This window comes from Moschus berezovskii, chromosome 6 (assembly GCF_049115385.1).
Source record: "Moschus berezovskii isolate FMDL1 chromosome 6, NW_MosBer_1.0, whole genome shotgun sequence".
Lineage (NCBI taxonomy): Eukaryota > Metazoa > Chordata > Mammalia > Artiodactyla > Moschidae > Moschus > Moschus berezovskii.
In genome coordinates, this window is record NC_142465.1 from 35,463,528 (window position 1) to 35,484,858 (window position 21,331).

Sequence of the window (21,331 nt, forward strand, 5' to 3'; positions counted from 1 at the left end):
AGTTAGCTCTGAATGAGAAAATTTCACACATTGAGTTTTGGCTTATACATGGTTCAGCCTGGAGTTTGTGTGAATCTGAAGAGCCTGTCAAACACACACAGTAGGTCTGTTTCAATCATTAAGGTGAAGAATATCTGTTTTGAAGATAAAGATAAAAAACTCTCTTATGATATCTGTGTTTAACTCCCTTGAAGAAAGGTTCCTTTCCTAGACACCAGGGTCCTGCTGTCTCATTCTATGTCTACTTATCCTGTCTCTTTTGGAAGCTTGAAGGAATATACCTGGGTAATGTTTGATGTATGTTCTGTGTTCTGATAAGGTATATGACTATGCTAAAAATCATGCAGTTTCTCAGAGTTATCTGAGAGGCTGTCTTCTAGGCTATAGTCCTCAGTTTGGCTCATAAGAAAATCTTCTCTATTCCTCAAAAAATTCCATCATCTCGTAAAGGTATAATACAAAGAAAAGTAAGAAGAAAAGAAAAAGAAAAAACTTTTTTCCTTGTGATTTTACTAGTTAGGATTCACTTTCTTATCAGATTTCATATGTATCATACAATGCTGTTAACTATAGTCATCATAGTGTACATTACACCTGATACTTACCTTACATGGGAAATTTATACCTTTTAATTACTTTCCTCCAATTGCCTTTCCTCCTACCCTCCATCTCTGATAACCATATGTCTGACCTTTTTTTCTAAGAGTTTGGTTTTCCCTAGGTTCTGCACGTATGTGAGATCATATTGCATTTGTCTTTATTTGCCTGACATTTCACTGAGCAAAATGCCTTCATGGTCCATCCGTGTCATCACAAATGGTAGAATTTCCTAATTTTTACAGCTGAATAATATTCCATTGCTTTATCCATGCCTTCTTTATCTATTCATCCATTAAGGAAACCTAGGTTCTTTCTATGTGTTGGATGTTATAAATAATGCTGTCATGAACATGGAGGTACAGATACATTTCTGAGTTATTGGTTTCATTTCCTTTGAATGTATTCCCAGAAATGGAATTGCTGATACATATGGTGGCTTCATTTTTAGTTTTTTGAAGACCCTTCATATGTTTATTGAGAAGATTTTCTTGTGTGGTGACTGGGTCCTCTGTGGATGGATGCCATTAGTTTTGTGGAGGTTTTTCCATTTTGCTTGACTAGGGGAGGACGCTGGGGTTAGAGCAACTAAGGCTTCTGTTTTTCATGCTGAGATAGCTTTGAGATGAAGGTTTTTCTGTCTCCTCTCCTTTCTCATGACTTTTCCTCCTCTTATGAGGATGCAGTAGAGCTTGGCTTAGAAGGTAAGCCTGGGTTTCCTGGCCAACCTCCTCCTAAGAGCTGCCTTCACCTCCTGGTTCTTCAAACTGTAAATAAGCGGGTTCAGTAGTGGGGTCACCACACTGTACTGCATGGATAGCACTTGCTCCAGGGCTGAGCCAGAAGCTGGAGTCATGTACCTTGAAAGGAATTGCACAAAGGGAAAAAATGAGCTCAGGACAATGACCACAATGCTGTTGGCAGCAAGGTCCATCCCATCCTAGATTCGGCAAAGAGCATCCTCAGGGCTGAGTCAGCTATCATCAGTAGAAGCATCTAGAAATGACTTTATTATCAGTGAGAAGTCTGTCATTTCTGCCTTCAAACACTTCCATACATGAATTATCTTGTGCAAAACATTATAGGAGCTACCCCGATGCAAAAGGAAGTTCTGAGGCATATGAAGTGCTACAGGTTAGAATAGAACTAAAAATGATTTCATGAATTTCTGTTGCAATTCATACATTTCAAAGTGTCTTTTCTTAATGGTTATGATGATGATGAGGATTTTTTTTCTCTTTTTTTTCTCATATACACAACTGTATGTTCCCATCTTGTGATGATAGTTCCATTGTTGGACTAGCATATGCAAAACTATATGCTAGTCCAATAATGTTGTCATTTTTTCCAAACATTTATGGTGAATTAACCCAGAATCACAGCACTTTATTTTTACAATGCTTAGTGGAATAAAATGTTGTCCTTTTTAACATATTTGTCTTTGGCTTAGAAAAGAAGCCAAGCTTTGTAAATAAAGTGAACTATAAAAATGTATGTAGCATGAGATATGATTCCAAAATAGTAAGTATTAAAATTTGGATGTACTTTGTTAAGTATCACAAGAAGTATTTCTCAAAGAAGCATTAGAAAAAAATTATTTTTGCAATTGTTCCAATATCATTGGAACATTCTTTTTTGGGTTTGGTGTGCTTGGTTAAGAAAGATATTCATCTTACTGTCATTTTTTATCTTTTAATTTCACTCGTCTAACATATCTGTGAAGTAGGTGGGAGAAATCTCCTACCCCTTGGGAAAATGAGGAAACCGAGGCAAAGAGAGCTCAAGAGATTTTTCCACAGGCTCAGGTGAGCTCTCCTAGACTATTCCATATCCTCTCACACCTTATGACTTCTGTCCAAAATAAAAAAAAGCAGGTGAGAGAAGTTTAGAGCAATTTTTGTAAATCCGTCTCCAGTTCACTAGTAGAGAGCATAGGCCATTAGTTACTCTGTTCCCTGGGAAGCAAGGACTCATCAGGTATTGTTTATGTTTGAGAGAAACATGGTAGAAAAGAGCTTGAGGTGTCAAGTCAGTGAGACTTGGTTTTTATTTTGGTTTCATTCCTAGCTTGTCCTGGAAAGTTTTGTAGGGTACTTGGTTACTCCTAAAAATCAAGTTTCTTATGAGAAAATTAGATTAATAATATTTCTCTTTTGGTGTGGTGTGATGTATACTAAAATTGAGCTTGATTGTGTAAAACAGCTATTATACAGTAAATGCCTAATAAATAGTTAAGGCAGAAATAAGCTGTGGAGACATCAATTTCCAGTAGGAAACAGAAATGGCATCTGTTGCAAGGATGATATAATTTATTTATTTTTTTGTCTAGCACTAATAAAGGTCTACCAAAAGGCTGTATGATTTTCTTTTGATGACTCTGAAATCATAGTTAATGAAAGTAAGAAAGTCTTTACTTCTTGTATAAACTTATTTTGCAGAATTAGACAATTGAGGCCTCAGAAAGAAAATGGATTTTTTAAAAAATAATTCATGCATCAGGTCCACAGTGGAGGCAGAACTAGAACCTAAGCTTACTGATTCCAGTATAATTATTTTCCTGCTACTTTGCAATGCTCTGTCTACAGGGCAAGTTTACTTAGTGTGAAAAACACACTGCATTTGTAGGCAAAGTTTTAGCAATGACATACCTGAAAATTCCGGAACCGTAAAAGATGATGACCACAAGAAAATGGGATGAGCAGGTAGAGAAGATTTTGTTCCAACCTGTGGCAGAGTTCATTCCCAGGGCTGTCAGGATAATACAGGTGTAAGAACCCACCAATATGACAAAGGTGCCAAGGCCCAGGACCACCATGGTGGTGAGGATGGAGAACACACTAACATAGGGGTCAGAACAGGGCAATAGGAGCACTGGGGGAAGCTCACAGGCAAAACTGCGGATAAGGTTGGGGCCACAGAAGTGCTGCTGAGCTAGAAGGATGGTGTTAAACAGGCCAGTCCCCATTCCTATGGCCCAGGAGGCTCCTGCCAAGCCAGCACACACCTTCTTGTTCATAGTCACGACATATAGCAGCGGGTGGCACACAGCCTGGTACCGGTCATAGGCCATAACTGAAAGGAGGCAAGTTTCAGTGCCCCCAAGAAATATAACGAAGAAGATCTGAATGAAACATTCAAGAAAGGATATAGTCTTCTGCTTGGAAAGCAGGGTCTCTAGCAGCTTAGGCACAGTGACTGAGGCATAGAAAGCGTCCAGGAGGGAGAGGTGACTGAGGAAGAAGTACATGGGGGTGTGGAGGTGGGAGTCAGTCCTGACCACCAGCAGCATCAGCAGGTTCACTGTGAGGGTCAGGAGGTAAACCACCAGGAATGTTACAAACAGTACTATCTGGATCTGAGGGTTGTTGGATAGTCCTTGGAGAACAAACACAGTGACTCTGGTTGTGTTGCCAGCTTCCATGGAGCCCTGGAGTTTCTCTTTGGAAGGACAAGAACAGAAAAGAATGCTCCAAAGTGCTATGAGTCTCAGAGAATGGCTGGGGATGAGGTGTTACGAATAAAGCTTCAGGGCTGACCCAGGACAGACTGTGTAGCAGAGGCAAACTTGCTATGTCAGAACTCATCAGTCCTGCCCTGCTCAGAGCAATAATCTGTTGGCTGCGGTGGAGATGGTAGGAAGGAAGATGTAGAGGCTCAAACCTAGAAAGGAAGGAGAAGAGAAAAGAGGTTATTCAGACTGGAGAAGGAAAGGAAGAGAGTTGTAAATAGCCTCCAGAGCACTGTTCTCTGTCACTGTAAGTTCGTGAATCAGTCACTTGGGTTTCTCATTAAAAAAAAAATCTGGAAAAACTAGACATTTTAAAGTCTGTTCCAGCTTAGAAATTCTACAGATTGGGAGCCAATCTTCCTTGGATATCTCTGGTACTAAATGGAAACTTTCTCCCCTTCTGTGTCAACAGAAGCAGAAATGGCACAGGAGTAGTTGTTTTCATGGAAGTCAGCCAGGAGGAAGACGTCAAATGGGAGGCAAAGGCTGTGTACTTCAGTGACTCCAAGGGCTTCCCATTCCAAGATTTCTGTGAATTTATAATGTCCACTGTTTGCACTGTAATCTCATCACTTAACATGAGAGTCCATGAAGACTGTGCTATTCTCTGGGTTGGTACTAGAGGATTTGGATGAAGCCAAGTCAAATTTGGACCACATTCTGTGTATCACAGAGATAGTAAAAGAGAAAAAGAGGGGAGATAAAAGACCACCTAGAACATGTGGCAAAATGAACAGTCAAGAGGATTTGGTGCAGAGCAAAGCAAGATATTGGTTTCCCCTCTCTCCCCTTGAAGGGTAACTCAAGAGGAGGATAAATGAGAATCTGATCTCTGTTTATGGCTTGTATACTCAGCAGTTCCCAGATTGGATAGTTTTAAGATAAGATGGAGCTGAACAAGAAGGATATTTGTCTTCACCTGGGTTCCCTAGGCCAACAAGAGACACGCTCAGCGGTGGATATTTGAATGGCATTCTTTCTAACACTGGAGCAAAAGCCATAGATATGGCTAGGGCTTCATGGACTACTGACAGTTTTGTCTTTCCTTTGGAAAATGCAGAGGTGGAGATTTTGAGCAAGGAAATATCCCTATAGTCCTGTCCAATGGGAAAATTTCTTGACTTTGCCTCCAAAATAACAATGGCCAGAGGGACTTGATCTCAGCCCTAGACCTTGGAGAGTGTTGGTGGTCCCTGGAGAGGCCCCTAAGCAGGAGGTCTGCTCTGATCTGAATGAGTTCTCTAGGGCCAACATTCCTCCCTGTATTACTCTTGTTTCAGTGGGTTGCAAGAGGTACCCTTGGGTGGCTAAGAGTTTCTAAAGATGAAGATATAGTCTTTTCTATAAGAGACTCCATAAACAGAGTCTCTCTTTTAAGATTTAGAAACCTTAAAACTAAGGTTTCTTAGTTTTAAATCTTGTTATTCGTTTCTCTTTCCCCTTCCTCCTTTTTCTTATCTTTTTGTTAAATTTTTTAGAAATAGGTATGTATTCATTTGTTACTTTTGGTTGCACTGGGTCTTCATTGCTCACGTGTGCTTTCTCTAGTTGTGAAGAGTGGGGGCTACTTCTCACTGCAGTGTTGCATGGGCTTCTCATTGCGGTGGTTTCTCTTGCTGTGGAACACAGGATCTATGTGCACACGGGCACCTAGTTGCAGCACACGGGCTCAGTAGTTGCAGCACACAGGCTCCGTAGTTGCAGCTTGCTGGCTCTAGGCTGTATGGGCTCCAAATATTTGTGGCACAGGGGCTCATTTGTTGCAGCTTGAGTGCGGATGCTGATTGCAGCCATGAAATTAAAAGACGCTTACTCCTTGGAAGGAAAGTTATGACCAACCTTGATAGTATATTAAAAAGCAGAGACATTACTTTGCCAACAAAGGTCCGTCTAGTCAAGGCTATAGTTTTTCCCGTGGTCATGTATGGATGTGAGAGTTGGACTGTGAAGAAAGCTAATTGCCGAAGAATTGATGCTTTTGAACTGTGGTGTTGGAGAAGATTCTTGAGAGTCCCTTGGACTGCAAGGAGATCCAACCAGTCCATTCTAAAGGAGATCAATCCTGGGTGTTCATTGGAAGGACTGATGCTAAAGCTGAAACTGCAATACTTTGGCCACCTCATGCGACGAGTTGACTCACTGGAAAAGACTCTGATGCTAGGAAAGGTTGTGGGTGGGAGGAGAAGGGGACGACAGAGAATGAGATGGCTGGATGGCGTCACCGACTCGATGGACATGAGTTTGAGTGAACTCCGGGAGTTGGTGATGGACAGGGAGGCCTGGCGTGCTGTGATTCATGGGGTCGCGGAGAGTCGGACACGACTTAGCGACTGAACTGAACTGAACTGAGGGCTCATCAGCATGTGCTCAGAAGTTGTGGCTTGTGGGCTTAGTTGCACTGTGGCACATAGAATCTTCCTGGACCAGGGATTGAACCCATGTCCCCTGCATTGGCAGGCAGATTCCCATCCATTGCACCACCAGGGAATTCCTCTTTCTGTTCAATTTTAAATAATATTTGTGATTATGGAAATATAATATAAAAGATATAATACGAAAAAGATATTTTAGGTATTTTAAAAATGAAAAAGTGTATTTAAATAACTTCATGATAACAGGCAAAAATACAAATTTATTATGCTATCCAATATTAATTCTTTAATTTTTTGCAATTTGAAAAAATCCAAGTAGGTTAAAAACTGTAAAACAGTTTTGGGTTAGCAGATGCAAACTAGTATATATAAAATGAAAAAACAACAAGGTCCTACTATATAGCACAGGAAATTATTTTCAATATCCTGTCATAAACCATAATGGGAAAAAGAATGTGTAAATGTTTTTGATGTATGGCAGAAATTAACACAACACTTGAAATCATCTAACTTCAGTTAAAAGGGCTTCCCTAGTGGCTCAGACAGTAAAAAAATCTGCCTGCAGTGCAGGAGATGGGGTTTGATTCCTGGGTCGGGAAGATCTTCTGGAGAAGGGAAACGCTATCCATTCCAGTACTTGCCATGGAGAATTCATTCCATGGACCGAAAAGCCTGGCAGGCTATAGTCCATGGGGTTACAAAGAGTCAGACATGACTGAGTCACTTTCACTTTCAGTTAAAAAGGAAAACACAACACTTAAAATTTTAATTGTGGTAGAAACTTTTTATTATGGAAAAATTTAAGCATATATAGAAGTAAAAAGAATAGTGTAATAATCCTTCTGTATCCATCACCCAGCTTCAACAATTATCAACTCATTGACACTTTGATCACATGTGATTGAAAAATGTAATCTCTATATTACATGAACAGTCAAGTACTTAAAACATGAACTTATTCAAAGGTAGAAAAGGACAGGTATTGAAGAGCAATTATCAGTCTTTGCCACAGATAAGGACTGAATGATGGTTGATTGAATAAATCCCTAGGAGATAACAAAGCAACAATATGCAAGGAACTTGGGTTTTTCACTCTGGACCATCCAATACTATTGAGCTTCAGAAAAGAATAATCTTTTAATTTGTTTGATTCACTTCATTTTGGAACCTCTTCTGTAATAGCTTTATCCTTTATCTTCCTAAAACAGAGGTCCTAACTAACTTCAATTATTTCCATCTTCCTATCACCAAAAAAAGGTTGCAGTTAAACATTATTTTTGGTGTGCCTTCAGAAGTAAGTCTATTATGTTTGAGATGTGCATTATATAATCTCTGAGCTACAAAGGGTAAGAGGAAATATTACTACAGACAAAAGTAAAAAGTAAAACTTGTATTGCAAGAGTTTGAACTATATATTGTTCAGAAATATTGTTGCTGTTGTTCAGTTGCTCAGTCATATCTCACTCTTTGCGACCCCATAGACTACAGCATGCCAGGCTTCCCTGTCCTTCACCATCTCTCCAAATTTGCTCAAACTCAAGTCCATTGTGTTGATGATGCCATTCAACCACCTCATTCTCTGTTACTTCCTTCCCCTTCTACCCTCAATCTTTCCCATCATGAGGGTCTTTCCCAATGAATCAGTTCTTTGTTTTTTATTAATTTTTTTTTATTGGAGGCTAATTATTTTACAGTATTATATTGGTTGGTTTTGCCATACATTGACATGAATCTGCCCCGGGTGTACATAAGTTCCCCCTCCTGAACTCCCCTCCCACCTCCCTCCTCCCCTTATCCTCCCTCTGGGTCATCCCCGCACACCAGCCCCGAGCATCCTGTAACATGCATCGACCTTGAACTGGTGATTCGTTTCACAAATGATAATATACATGTTTCAATGCCATTCTCCCAAATCATCCCACCCTCACCCTCCAATGAATCAGTTCTTTGCATCAGGTGGCCAAAGTATGGGAGCTTCTGCTTCAGCTTCAGTCCTACCAATGAATATTCAGGGTTGATTTCCTTTAGGATTAACTGGTTTGATCTTGCTACCCAAGTGACTCTCAAGAGTCTTCTCCAGCACCACAGTTTGAAAGCATCAGTTCTTCAGGGCTCAACCTCATGGTCCAACTCTCACATTCGTACCTGACTACTGGAAAAACTATAGCTTTGACTATATGAACCTTTGTTGGCAAAGTGTTACCTGTCTCTCCTTTTTAATACACTGTCTTGGTTTGTCATAGCTTTTCTTCCAAGGAGCAAGTATCTTTTAATTTTATGGCTGCAGTCACCATCCGCAGTGATTTTGGAGCCCAAGAATATAAAGTCTGTTGCTGTTTCTGAGTGACTCAGAAATATATCTGCATTTTAATACAAATTACATAGTTTGTAGTTTTTTATAACTTCATACCAATAATGAATTAGGCTAAAATTCATTATCTGTGTGAAGTTATAAGACTACCCAAGTGGGATTAGAGTGGTGTCCTGGCCTGGGCTAGTCCACTCTGGGCCTCCCTGTGTTACCTTTGGGTCCCTCTAGGCAAATAGCCATAGGTGTCTGGGGTGAGACCTGACCCAATGCCGGCAGTGTCAGTAAAGGCTCTCACTATGGGTTCTCCTGAGGCCATGATGTCGGAATATGGGGACACAGCAGAACATGTCCATTTGAGAGTTTTCAAGTTAGCTGGGTAGGGGGCAACTCTAGATGTGGTTGCCTTGTTACTCAGGCTCCAAGATTGTTGGTTTTGTTGCCAGGGAAATGAGGTCACTTCATGGGGTCCCCTTACCTGGGCTTCTTCCTTTCACAAAGCTCCCAAAGGGCACCTTTGAGCTGATGACTGCATGCCGTGTCCATGCACAGTGATACCAACACAACCCACTCCATAGCTTCAGGGAGGCCTGGATGTAGTAAGGGCCCCAGCTTTGAGGATATAGATGGGTTCAGACCCGGCTCCTCCTTTTCAACGGTGATGTGACCCTCAGCAAGCCATGTACCTCTCAGGGACTCCCAGTTCCCCATCTGAATAGTGGGGGTCATTCTGGTGTCTACTTTCTACAAAGGTCATCAACTGTATAGATCTTATACACATATATTGCCTGTAAAGCCCATAGGCTCGTATCACACAAGGCTCATGGACAGACTTAGCGAAGGAAAGATTATATTTATAAAGGGCTGCTGTAGCACAGAATACAACTGCAACAAGCCTGGGCCTACTCTGAGATCAAGGGACAGTCACTCCCCTCCCTGCCTGTTTCCCAGTCCTCCCTGGGGAAGCTGAAGTTAATGAAATTCAGACGTTGTCCCCTCTGGCATACAGCCTTCCAGGTCCTCTTGTTATGTACGTTTAGACTCAAGTCTTAGTGTTTCATCTTGGTCTATGTGGCGGGCTGCCCCCATTATGTCCCCCAGGCTTCCCGGCTCCTGATCAGGCATGCTTGTGTAATCCCCACCCCTCCAAGTGGATGGAAATTGTAACTGGGTTATAATATACAGACTGATTCATGAAAAGTCTGTGACTTCTCCTCATCCCCTCTCTCTTGGGTTCATTCTTTCTCTCTGGCTCTCAGTCTCTCTATCTCTGTCTCTGCCTCTCTATTTTTCTGTCTGCATGGGTCTAGGCGTGTATGCATATATGTATGTAAAATGTCCTTTCCCTTTCTTAACCCCTACTGATGATGTCCTGCCTCCCTAGAAGGAGGGTGACATCATTATCAAGGACAGAAAACTGAGAATGAGAGAATTCTGTACAAACTTATTCATCATCAGTTACCGCTCTTAGCCTCCCTGCATAGTGTAGTTCCTTTCCCACAATCACCTCTCTTTTTCAACCCAATAGAAAAACATTTAGGTTTTGTCACTTCTCTTGGTCTTTCTTCATTTCCTTAGAAAGGTGCACATGCAACTTATGGGGAATAAATATGTATGCTTCTCTCCTGTGAATATGTCTTGTATCCCCTTAATTCTCAGGACCAGTTTTCAACTCTAAGAAGGTGGAGGTAAGGTTTTTGTCTTAGAGTCATCTTTCTAGCTGGCATCTATAATTCTACCCCTTTACTTGTCTTGAGTCTTCAGTAGGCAGACATGCTCTCAGCTACCATCTTCAGAAACTCTGTGAATATGGGCTGTGTCTTTCGACATGAAATACATTCTTACCATAAAATCCAGCCCTCGAAATACTTGGAATCAAAGGACCCAAATGAATTGAACGTTTACATCTACACAAAAACCTGCACTGGAACATTTATGGCAGCTTTCTTCTTAAGTGCCAGAATTTAGAAGCAATGACGATGTCCTTCAGGAGGTGAATGGACAAATAGACTTGGTTATATCTATGCATTATGCAACAGAATGCTTTTCAGCACCAAAAAGAAATGAGAGAGATAGGGAGCCATGGGGAGACAGGTAGGATACCTGAAATGCGTATTACTCACTGGAAGAAGTCAATTTGGAAAGATGGCATACCACAGAGTACCTACCAACTATGTATGACATTTGGGAAAAGGCAAACCATGGAAAGGATGAAAAGATCAGTGGGGATGTGAGGGGCTCATGGTGGGGTTGAGGGGTGAGGAGTGATAAATATCCTGAGCACAGAGGATTTTAAAGGCAGTGAAATTATTCAGTAGGATGTATTCATGGTGACATACATTCATCAAAACCCATAGAATGTACAACACCAGGTGTGAATCCTAATGTAAACTCTGGACTCTGGTGATCATGATGTGTGACCACCACACAGGATGTTGATAGGAGAGTTTGAATGTGGAAGGCTCTGAGCACCCATGGGGGGCGATGGGAGAATCAACCAGGTCACAGCAGAGGGCTTATGGGAACTCTTTGTACCTTACCCAATTTTGCTTTGAACTCAACACTTCTTTACAGATGAGATGGTTTTATGAGATCATGGATTTAATGGGTATGAACCTGGGAAAACTCCAGCAGATTGTGAGAGATAGGAAGGCCTGGTGTGCTGCAGTCCATGGGGTCGTAAACAGTCAGACACGACTTAGTGACTGAACAACAACACTTCTTTAAACAGATAATAAAGCTTATTTAAACAAAGATACAAGCAAGTTCTCTAGTAGTGTCAAATGTCCTTACCTCTTTGAGTCCTTCAATTTATCTGGGTGACTTGAGATCTGAACTTCAGCGGACACAGTCTTCAACACACATCTTCTCACAGTTTCATCTGACATCTGCTTTTTACCTCACTGCACTCTTTCTTTTCTAAGATAGTATTTTTTTTCTTCTTTTTTTGATTGATGTATAATTGACTGTCAATATTATATTAGCTTTCTGGAATACAACATAGTGGTTCAATATTTTTATACACTACAAAATGATCATCAAGATTTGTTTAGTTGCCATTCATCACCATACAATGTTTTTACAATATTATGGATTATATTTCATATGCTGTACATTACATTCTTATGACATTTGTTTTATAATTGGAATTTTGTACCTCTTAATCTTTCTCACCTATTTCAGCTATCCCCCTACCACTCTTTTCTAGCAACCACGAGCATATTTTTGGGATCTATGCATCCATTTGCTCATTTTGTAGATTCTATACACATATAAATGACATCATAAGGTATTGCTCTTTCTCCATTTGACATATCTCACTTAGCATAATATCCTCTAGGTCAGTTCTTCTTGTCACAAGATTTCATTCTCTTTTTTTTTGTAAATATTTTCTCATGTTCAGTTGGGTGCCTTTTTGTTTTGTGAGTGGTTTCCTTTGCTGTTCAAAAGCTTTTCAGTTGGATGGATTCCCAGTGGTTTATTTTTCTTTTGTTTTCCTTGTTTGAGGAGAGAGATCTCCCCCGAATATTGCTAAGACTCATGTCAAAGCGCATACTGCCCATATATTCTTCTAGGAGTTCCATGACTTCAGATCTTGCATTGAAGCATTTGAATCATTTTGAGGTTTGGTGATGGGCAGGGAGGCCTGGCGTGCTGTAGTCCATGGGGTTGCAAAGAGTTGGACATGACTGAGCAACTGAACTGAACTGAGGTTATTTTTGTAGATGGCATGAGAAAAGATTCTAGTTTGATTCTTGTGCATTCAGCAGTCCAGTTTTCCCAACACCATTTATTATCGAAGAGGCTTTCTTTTCTGCATTGTATATTCTCACCTCCATTGTCATAGATCACTTGACCATATAAGTGTGGGTTCACTTCTGGGCTCTTTATTCAGTCCCATCGATCTGTGTGGAACTTTTTCTTTGTGTGTGTGTGTGCCAATACCATATGACTGAAGATTCCAGGTCTGTAGTATAGTTTGAAATCAGGGAGCATGTTATGTTCAGAGTTGTGCTTCTTTCTTAAGGTTGTATTGACTATTCAGGTTGTTTTGTGTTTCCATATACATTTTAGAATTCTTCGCTCTACTTCTTTGAAATATTCCATTGGTATTTTGATAAGAATGACATCAAATCACTAGGTCATCTTGAGGTGTGGAATCATTTTAACAATACAAGTTCTTCAAATCTATGAGCACAGTATATCTTTCCGTTTGTGTCATCTTAAATTTCTTTCATCATTGTCTTCCAGTTTTCTGAGTACAAGCCTTTTACCTCTTTGGTTAGATGTATTATTAGGTGTTTTATTTTTATTAATCTCACTGTCATTGGAATTGTTTACTTAATTTCTCATTCTGAGAGTTTGTTATGAGTGTATAGAATTATGACAGATTTCTATATGTTAATTTTGTATTCTATAAGTCAGCTGAATTTTCTGATGAGTTCTATTTGTTTTGGAGTGTTGTCTTCAGGATTATCATGTCATATCATGATATTATCATATCATCGCATAGAATATCATGTCATCTATTATCAGTGAAAATTTTAATTCTTCCTCTCCAGTCAGATTCTTTTTATTATTTTTTTCCATCTAATTACAATGGCTAAGACTTCCTAGACCATATTGGATGAAAATGGTAAGAGTGATTAGGGTTTTAGTTAGGTTTAAGCATAACTAACTCTCTTTTCCTTCCTCCCTCTCCGTCTCTCTAAGGCCTCTGGGGAGGATAGAACTACTTCAGGGTCACACTTGACTCAGGGAATTTAGTTGGACCATGGTTTTCTGCCCCAGCCCCCTCAGCCCAATCCTTGGTATATTTCTGTATATAATCTGTGCATCATCTTTAGCCAGGTGTCCATTCAGATATTTACCTATTTTTAATGGGATTATTTGTATTAGAAGTCTTTGTATTTTTTGAGCCAAATCCCTTATTAGACATGTGTTTGCAAATATTTTTCTCCCAGTTTGTGACTTGGCTTTGATTTTCTGAATGAGCTCTTTCACATAGTAGTAATCTTTAATTTTTAGAATGCTTATGGTATGACTTAGTTTCATTGAGTTAGACAAGGCTGTGGTCCATGTGATCAGATCGACTAGTTTTCTGTAATTATGATTTCAGTGTGTCTGCCCTCTGGTGCCCTCTCTCAATATCTACCATTCTATTTGGGTTTCTCTTACCTTGGACAAGGGGTATCTCCTCACGGCCGCCCCTCCTAATCTTGAATGAGGAGTAGCTCCTCTCAGCCCTCCTGCACTTGCGCAGCCACCGTCACTTGGACGTGCAATACGTGAACCGTGAACTTCAGATGTTCAAGATGGTTTTAGAAAAGGCAGAGGAACCAGAGATCAAATTGCAAACATCTGCTGGATTATGGAAAAAGCAAGAGAGTTCCAGAAAAACATCTATTTCTGCTTCATTGACTATGCCAAAGCCTTTGACTGTGTGGATCACAATAAACTGTGGAACATTCTGAAAGAGATGGGAATACCAGACCACCTGACCTGCCTCTTGAGAAACCTGTATGCAGGTCAGGAAGCAACAGTTAGAACTGGACATGGAACAACGGACTGGTTCCAAATAGGAAAAGGAGTATGTCAAAGTTGTATATTGTCACCCTGCTATTTAACTTATATGCAGAGTACATCATGAGGAATGCTGGGCTGGAGGAAGCACAAGCTGGAATCAAGATTACTGGGAGAAATATCAATAACCTCAGATATGCAGATGACACCACCTTTATGGCAGAAAGTGAAGAGGAGCTAAAAAGCCTCTTGATGAAAGTGAAAGAAGAGAGTGAAAAGGTTGGCTTGAAGCTCAACATTCAGAAAACAAAGATCATGGTATCTGGTCCCATCACTTCACAGGAAATAGATGGGGAAACAGTGGAAACAGTGTCAGACTTTATTTTTTTGGGCTCCAAAATCACTGCGGATGCTGATTGCAGCCATGAAATTAAAAGACGCTTGCTCCTTGGAAGGAAAGTTATGACCAGCCTAGATAGCATATTAAAAAGCAGAGACATTACTTTGCTAACCAAAGTCCGTCTAGTCAAGGCTATGGTTTTTCCTGTGGTCATGTATGGATGTGAGAGTTGGACTGTGAAGAAAGCTGATCGCCGAAGAATTGATGCTTTTGAACTGCGGTGCTGGAGAAGACTCTTGGGAGTCCCTTGGACTGCAAGGAGAACCAACCTGTCCATTCTAAAGGAGATCAATCCTGGGTGTTCATTGGAAGGACTGATGCTAAAGCTGAAGCTCCAAAACTTTGGCCACCTCATGGGAAGAGTTGACTCACTGGAAAAGACTCTGATGCTGGGAGGTATTGGGGGCAGGAGGAGAAGAGGACGACAGAGAATGAGATGGCTGGATGGCATCACCGACTCGATGGAGGTGAGTTTGAGTGAACTCCGGGAGTTGGTGATGGACAGGGAGGCCTGGCGTGTCTGCAAAGAGTCGGACACGACTGAGCGACTGAACTGAACTGAACTGAACTGATGGTATGACTTTTCTTCCTGGATTGCCTTTTGTGTTTTGTGTGTTAAAATTCAAAGCTAATGATCTACAAACCCAAGCTCTTGTCGATTTTCTTCTTTAATTTTGAGTAGTTTTGCATTTAAAGTTTGTCTATAAATAATGTTGAGTGAATTTGGAGTTAAGTTATGAAGTTTATGTGTACATTCATTTCACTGTATATAGTTTCCAATGAATTGTTCTTTAAGTGTTTTTGGAGAAGTTATAGGGTCTTTGATTCTATTTCAGTTTGAATTTCAACAGCTGAATGAGTTCAGCAGGTTGGCCAGCAGAGAACTGGGAGCAAAACTCGGTCTACAAATCCTGTGACAACCACAGGGGGCGCTGAGCCCACTTCTCTGACCCGCCTGCGCATGCACCTTCCTCTGTGAAATTGGCCCTGTGCGCCGCTCAAAGTAGTCTGCCGTCTATGGGGTCGCACAGAGTGGGACACGCCTGAAGCCACTTAGCAGCAGCAGCAGCTGAAAGGATGTGTCTCCTCAGGCACCACCAGGGCTTGAGCTTTGGGAAGCGCCGGGCAAGTGTCCACGCAACAGGAGTTCAGTCTCTGTAGGGCTCGCCGATATTTGGCCTTTAGGTGGGACAACCTGAAGTTGCGTCTGTGCTGACAGGTTTCCTCAGGATCTGCCTGTGGAAGCACCATTGGGAGTAAAAGGTGAGAAGTGAGTAGAAGCTTCCTGTGTATGACTGGTAATGGAGCGGGGAGGGTCCATCTTCAGCTGATGCCGCAGGGGCTTGTTGTGGAAAACTGGGTTTTTAGTCAATTTTCTCTTAAAGTCGATGGTGTCTGTAGCTCTTTGATGTGTGGTATCCAGTTTTCAAGCAGTGTTTATTGTGAAGACTGCCCTTCCCCCTTGGTGTGTTCTTGGCTACTTTCTCCTAAATTAAGTGATCGCATCCACATGGGTTTAATTCTGGGGTCGCTGTTGTCCTCCTCTGGCCCTTGAGCCTGTTTTTGTGCCAGTTCCACATTTTGGATGCTGTAGCTGTGAGATGCCTCCAGCAGGTTCTCCGTTCTGAGGATCACTTTGGCTATATGGAGTCCTTTGTGGTTCCACAAATATTAAGATGATTTGCTCTATTTCTATAAAAAAATACCATTGGAATTTTGGTATGGATTGCATTTCACTGTACACTTTGAGTAGGATGGATATTTTAATATTTATAGCAATTCTTTCATTCTACGAGTGTGGTGTATTTTGCCATTTATTTGCATCTTCCTCAATTTCTTCATCAGTGTGTTTAAGGTTTTGTGTGCAGGTCTTTCAAGTCCTCAGTTAAAGTTATTTCTAGATATTTTGTTCTTTGTGATATAATTGTAAATTGGATTGTTTTCTTTCTCTTTCTGATGGCTTATTATTGTTTACAAATATAATTGATTTTTGTGTATTGATTTTGTAACTTCACTGAATTCATTTATTAGTCCTATTAGTTTTTTGGTGGAATGCTGTAGAAAATTGGAATTAAAAAAGCCCATTCCTTCTGTTACATACAGGTCACCCACAACACTGATGACATAGTGGCTCCTAATATCTCCCCACGGTGCCTCTCAATTACAGGTGGAATCCTATATGAGCAATTAGGTTCATGACTTTGTATGAACTGCATCTGAGTAAGGCTTGGACTCTATAAGGATGTGTAATGTTTACTCTTTCAAGCATAGAAAAAAATTACAATAGAGTGCAAAGTACTGTTTATCTCTTAGATTCTCCAGCCATCTTTACTTTAACTCATTTGCCACTCACATGAAATAGTCTAGTGTGTTTTCTCCACAACAAGGACATGCTCCCAGGGAACCAGCGTGCAACCTCCAAATGAGGACATTAGTGTGGTTTCCACATTATCATCCACTCCACAGGCCTACTTCCACTTTTGTCAGCTGGCCCCAACTCTAAGGACATGTCTTTTTCCATTCTGATCTACTTTTCTTTTTATGGAACCATTACTTATACTTTCCCTCAGATTCATAACCTTGATGGATTTAAAGCTCACTAGATGAATATGATCTAGCTGCCCTTTTCTGTATGGCTTCTTTTCCTTTAGGATGTTTTCAATGTTCATCCATGTGTTTGTGCCAGCATTTTATTCACTTTTTAAATTGTACTTAAATATAGAAACATTTACCATTCAAGCCATTTTAAGTTACAGTTCCGTGGCATTAAGTACATTCACATTGTTGTACAAATATCCTCACCATCCTTGTTCAGAAATTGTCAATTTTCTCTAGTGAAACTCTGTAGCCATTAAACTCTAATTCCCCTCAGCCTCTGGCAACCACATTCTCCTTTCTTTCTTTGAATTTGACTTCTCTGGATTCTTCATATAAGTGGAATCATATAATTTTTGTCCTTTTGGAACTGGAGTTATTTCATGTATCATAATGATTTTAAGGTTAATATATGTTGTATTAATAGTATGTGTTGGTGATGGACAGGGAGGCCTGGTGTGCTGTGATTCATGGGGTCGCAGAGTCGGTCACGACTGAGCGACTGAACTGAACTGAATAGTATATGTTGGTATCCTTAGTTTTTAAGACTGAATTACACTGTGTATATGCCACATTTAGTTTATCTATTCATTCATTGATGGACACTTGGTTTGTTTCTATCTTCTGTTTTTATGGTTAATGCTACTATGAATATGAGTGTACCCATATCTTTTCCTGTCCTGCTTTCAATCTTTTGATTATATACCCTCTATGAAATTGGTGGTGTGTGTGTGTGCATGCTAAGTCACTTTAGTCATGGCCAACTCTTTGCAATGCTATGGACTATAGCCTGCCAGACTCTTCTGTCCATGCTATTCACCAGGCAAGACTACTGGAGTGGGTTGCCATTTGCTAAGCCAGGGAATCTTCCTGAACCAGGGATTGAACCTGCATCTCTCTCTTACGTCTCCAGCATTGGCAAGTGGGTTCTTTACCACTAGCACCACCTGGGAGATTGGTATGTTTCTATCTGTTGCTCTTGTGGTTCATGCTGCTATGACTATGAGTGTACCCATATATTTTCCTGTCCCTGCTTTCAATCTTTTGATTATATACCCTGATGTGAAATTGGTGGATCATCCATTAATTCTGTTTAAAGTTTTGAAGAATTGCCATGTATTCTCCACAGAGGCCAAACCATTTTGCTTTATTCTTTCTGTGGTGAATAATATGGCTGTTTATGGGTTTACCCCATTTTATTTATCCATTTATCCATTGATGGACATTTGCATTGTTTTTACCTGCTGGATATTGTGAACAGTGTTACTATCAATATATGTATACATCTGTTATTAATTCTTTGGGGTTTATATACAGGAGTGGAGTTGTTGAGTCCTATGTTAATTGTATATTGTAAACATAGCACCCTTTTCCATTTCCACAATTAAAGTTTAAAGGTTCCAATTTTTCTGCATTGTTGTCAACATTTGTTATTTTAAGATTTCTTGATTTTAACCATTTTAGAATATGTGAAGGAGTTGTGGCTTTGTGGTTTTAATTTGTATCTCCATCATGACTAATGATGTTTGACATGTTTTCATCTGCTTGCTGACCATTTGTATGTCTTGTGTGGAGAACAGTCTGTTGAAGTCGCTTATCCATTTTTAAGCTTGGGTTATTTGTCTTTATGTTGTTGGTCAAGTTCTTGGGATAAAAATCCATCAGATGTATAATGTGCAGATGTTTTCTTACGTTCTCTGGGCTATATTTTCACTTTCTGAATTGTAACTTTTGATGCAAAAATGTTTTTAACTTTGAGGAAATCCAATTTATTTTTTTCTTTCATCGCTTGTGGTTTTCTTTCTTTTCTTTCTCTGAGAAACCAGCACTAAACCCAGATTGCAAAGGTTTATCCCATGTTTTACTGGAACATTTCTACATTCATTCCTCGGTATCTGTGGAGGGTTGGTTCAAGGACACTGAGCATACCAAAATCCATGTATGCTCAAGTCTCTTATAATGAAAATGGTATAGTGTTTGCATGTAACCTAAGCACATCTTCCTGTATGCTTTCAATCATCTCTAGGTTAGTTACAATTATTAATAAGGTATAAATGCTATATAAATGTTGTAATACAAAGTAAATGTTATGTATCAATACAAATTTGCTGGCACGTGGAAAATTCAACTTTTGCCTTTAGAAACTTTTTGTAATTTCCTCTTTCTAATATTTTCAGTACAGAGTTGGTTGAATCCAATGATATGGAACCTGTGGATACAAGGTTTTGACTGTAATTTTACTTCTTACATTTAAGCCTTTTGTGTATTTTGAGCTACTTTTTGTATGTGGAAGGAGGAAAGGGTCCAATTTCATTCCTCTGCACATGGGTAGCCAATTGCCTAGCACTGTTTGTTGAAAACAGCATTTTCCCCCAATTTAATGTTGTTGATCATTGTCTAAAATCAGTTTACCATAGATGGGTGGGTTTATTTCTGAAAACTCCCTTCAATTTCATTTTCTTATATGTATACTGTGTGCCAGTCTCTTAGTGTTTTATTCACTGTTGCTTTGCACTAAGAAGTGGAAGTGGAAAGTGTGAGAATCCAACTTTGATTTTCTTTTTTAAGATTGTCTACCTCTGGGATAGTTTCTTTTTTCTGTGTCAAGCATACCTCTGGCTTCATTGCCCAGGACCTGACATCAGCCATGGAACTTGAATTGATTGTATTGAGTAAGAGGCTGTTAGAATTTGTCATTACCACCAAATCTACCAATTGTCCCATAAAGTTCACTGGTAGATGATCTGAGCTGTTTGGGGATCTTGAAATCTAATACCCTGCATTTCCAGAGTAATTCATTTGATTAAGCTGAGAATTCCTCTGGAGATGCCCCAGAGAAGTGAAGGAAGTCCTTACCAAGGGGAAGATATTACCTTATTGGATTTCTTACATAAAAGGCAACAGGCATAAGCCTCTAGTTTAGAGAAGGACCAGAGAAGAGGGATGCTCATTACTTTTCTGGGTAACACTTAGCTCTCTCATTTCCCTTCCGTAACTCCTGCTGGAGTTGCTTGGTGATGACCTTACTGATGACATTATGGATGTTAAGAAGGTTCTGGATAAAGTAGGAACTAACTCCTGGTAAGTCCCTGATCTGTTTCCTCCTTTACCCTTCTGTCCTTTTTCTCAGAATTTTAATCCCAGCACCGTATCCCTTTCTATTTCATGGTCTTTTAAGATAGAATGGAGTCCTCAAAACAAAACTCATTAAGCAGAGTCAGGTTTCCAGTTTTCAAGTCTCACTTATTCTACTTCTGTTTAACAATTTTCCTAACAAGTTTTCCCTAACAGAGGGCTGAGATCCAGGGTTTCCTTCAGCAAGTCTTGCACATTTAATTCGACTTGTTTAGACCTAAACCCTGGAGAAGGCAATGGCACCCCACTCCAGTACTCTTGCCTGGAAAATCCCATGGACGGAGGAGCCTGGTATGCTGCAGTCCATGGGGTCGCTGTGAGTCGGACATGACTGAGTGACTTCACTTTCACTTTTCACTTTCATGCATTGGAGAAGGAAATGGCAACCCACTCCAGTGTTCTTGCCTGGAGAATCCCAGGGACAGGGGAGCCTTGTGGGCTGCCATCTATGGGATCGCACAGAGTCGGACACTACTGAAGCGACTTAGCAGCAGCAGACCTAAACCTTAAGGTAAGTTCTTTGTACCACGGCCCTACAATATTCTTGGAGTTAAAAAAAAAATGGTGGTGGCACAGTGTTCCTTGGCACGTGGCCAGGAAAATCTTTTTGGTTTTAATTTTCACCCATACTCTTCCACCTCGGCCCTCTCGGAGACAAAACTAGATGAAAGTTGAGCTAAGACCCTGTCGGTCAGCTTGCCTTGTCCTCTTCTTCTTGATCAGGTTGGCCTATAATGTACTCTGTTCTGAGAAACTGGATCAGTGGCTCTGTGAGAAGTTGGGAACACTGCTGTCTTTGCTGCTTCTGCCCTCTTTCTGTTCCTGGAATTCCTCTTCTCTATGGCTACGTTGCTTTGCTTTTTTGTACCCCCTTGAAGCTAACTTGTCTCTGA

General features: G+C 40.3%; 1 protein-coding gene across 1 annotated transcript; it reads right to left on the minus strand.

Annotated features, from left to right (window-relative positions):
- Positions 1-1,294: 1,294 nt before the first annotated feature.
- LOC129535992 (olfactory receptor 5BS1-like) lies at positions 1,295-4,018 on the minus strand. Its single transcript, XM_088836997.1, has 2 exons — positions 3,246-4,018; positions 1,295-1,457 (listed from the first exon to the last, which is right to left on the minus strand). Exons 1-2 carry the CDS (start codon positions 4,016-4,018, stop codon positions 1,295-1,297), a joined length of 936 nt encoding a protein of 311 aa, XP_088693123.1.
- Between the last annotated feature and the right edge of the window lie 17,313 nt (positions 4,019-21,331).

Bases quoted from the DNA above. Each gene is read 5' to 3' on its own strand.
- LOC129535992 (XM_088836997.1), bottom strand. From the start codon at position 4,018: ATGGAAGCTGGCAACACAACCAGAGTCACTGTGTTTGTTCTCCAAGGA. The intron at 1,458-3,245 runs GTATGTCATTGC...ATTCCTTTCAAG, and splicing joins TACGGTTCCGGAATTTTCAG to GTACATGACTCCAGCTTCTG.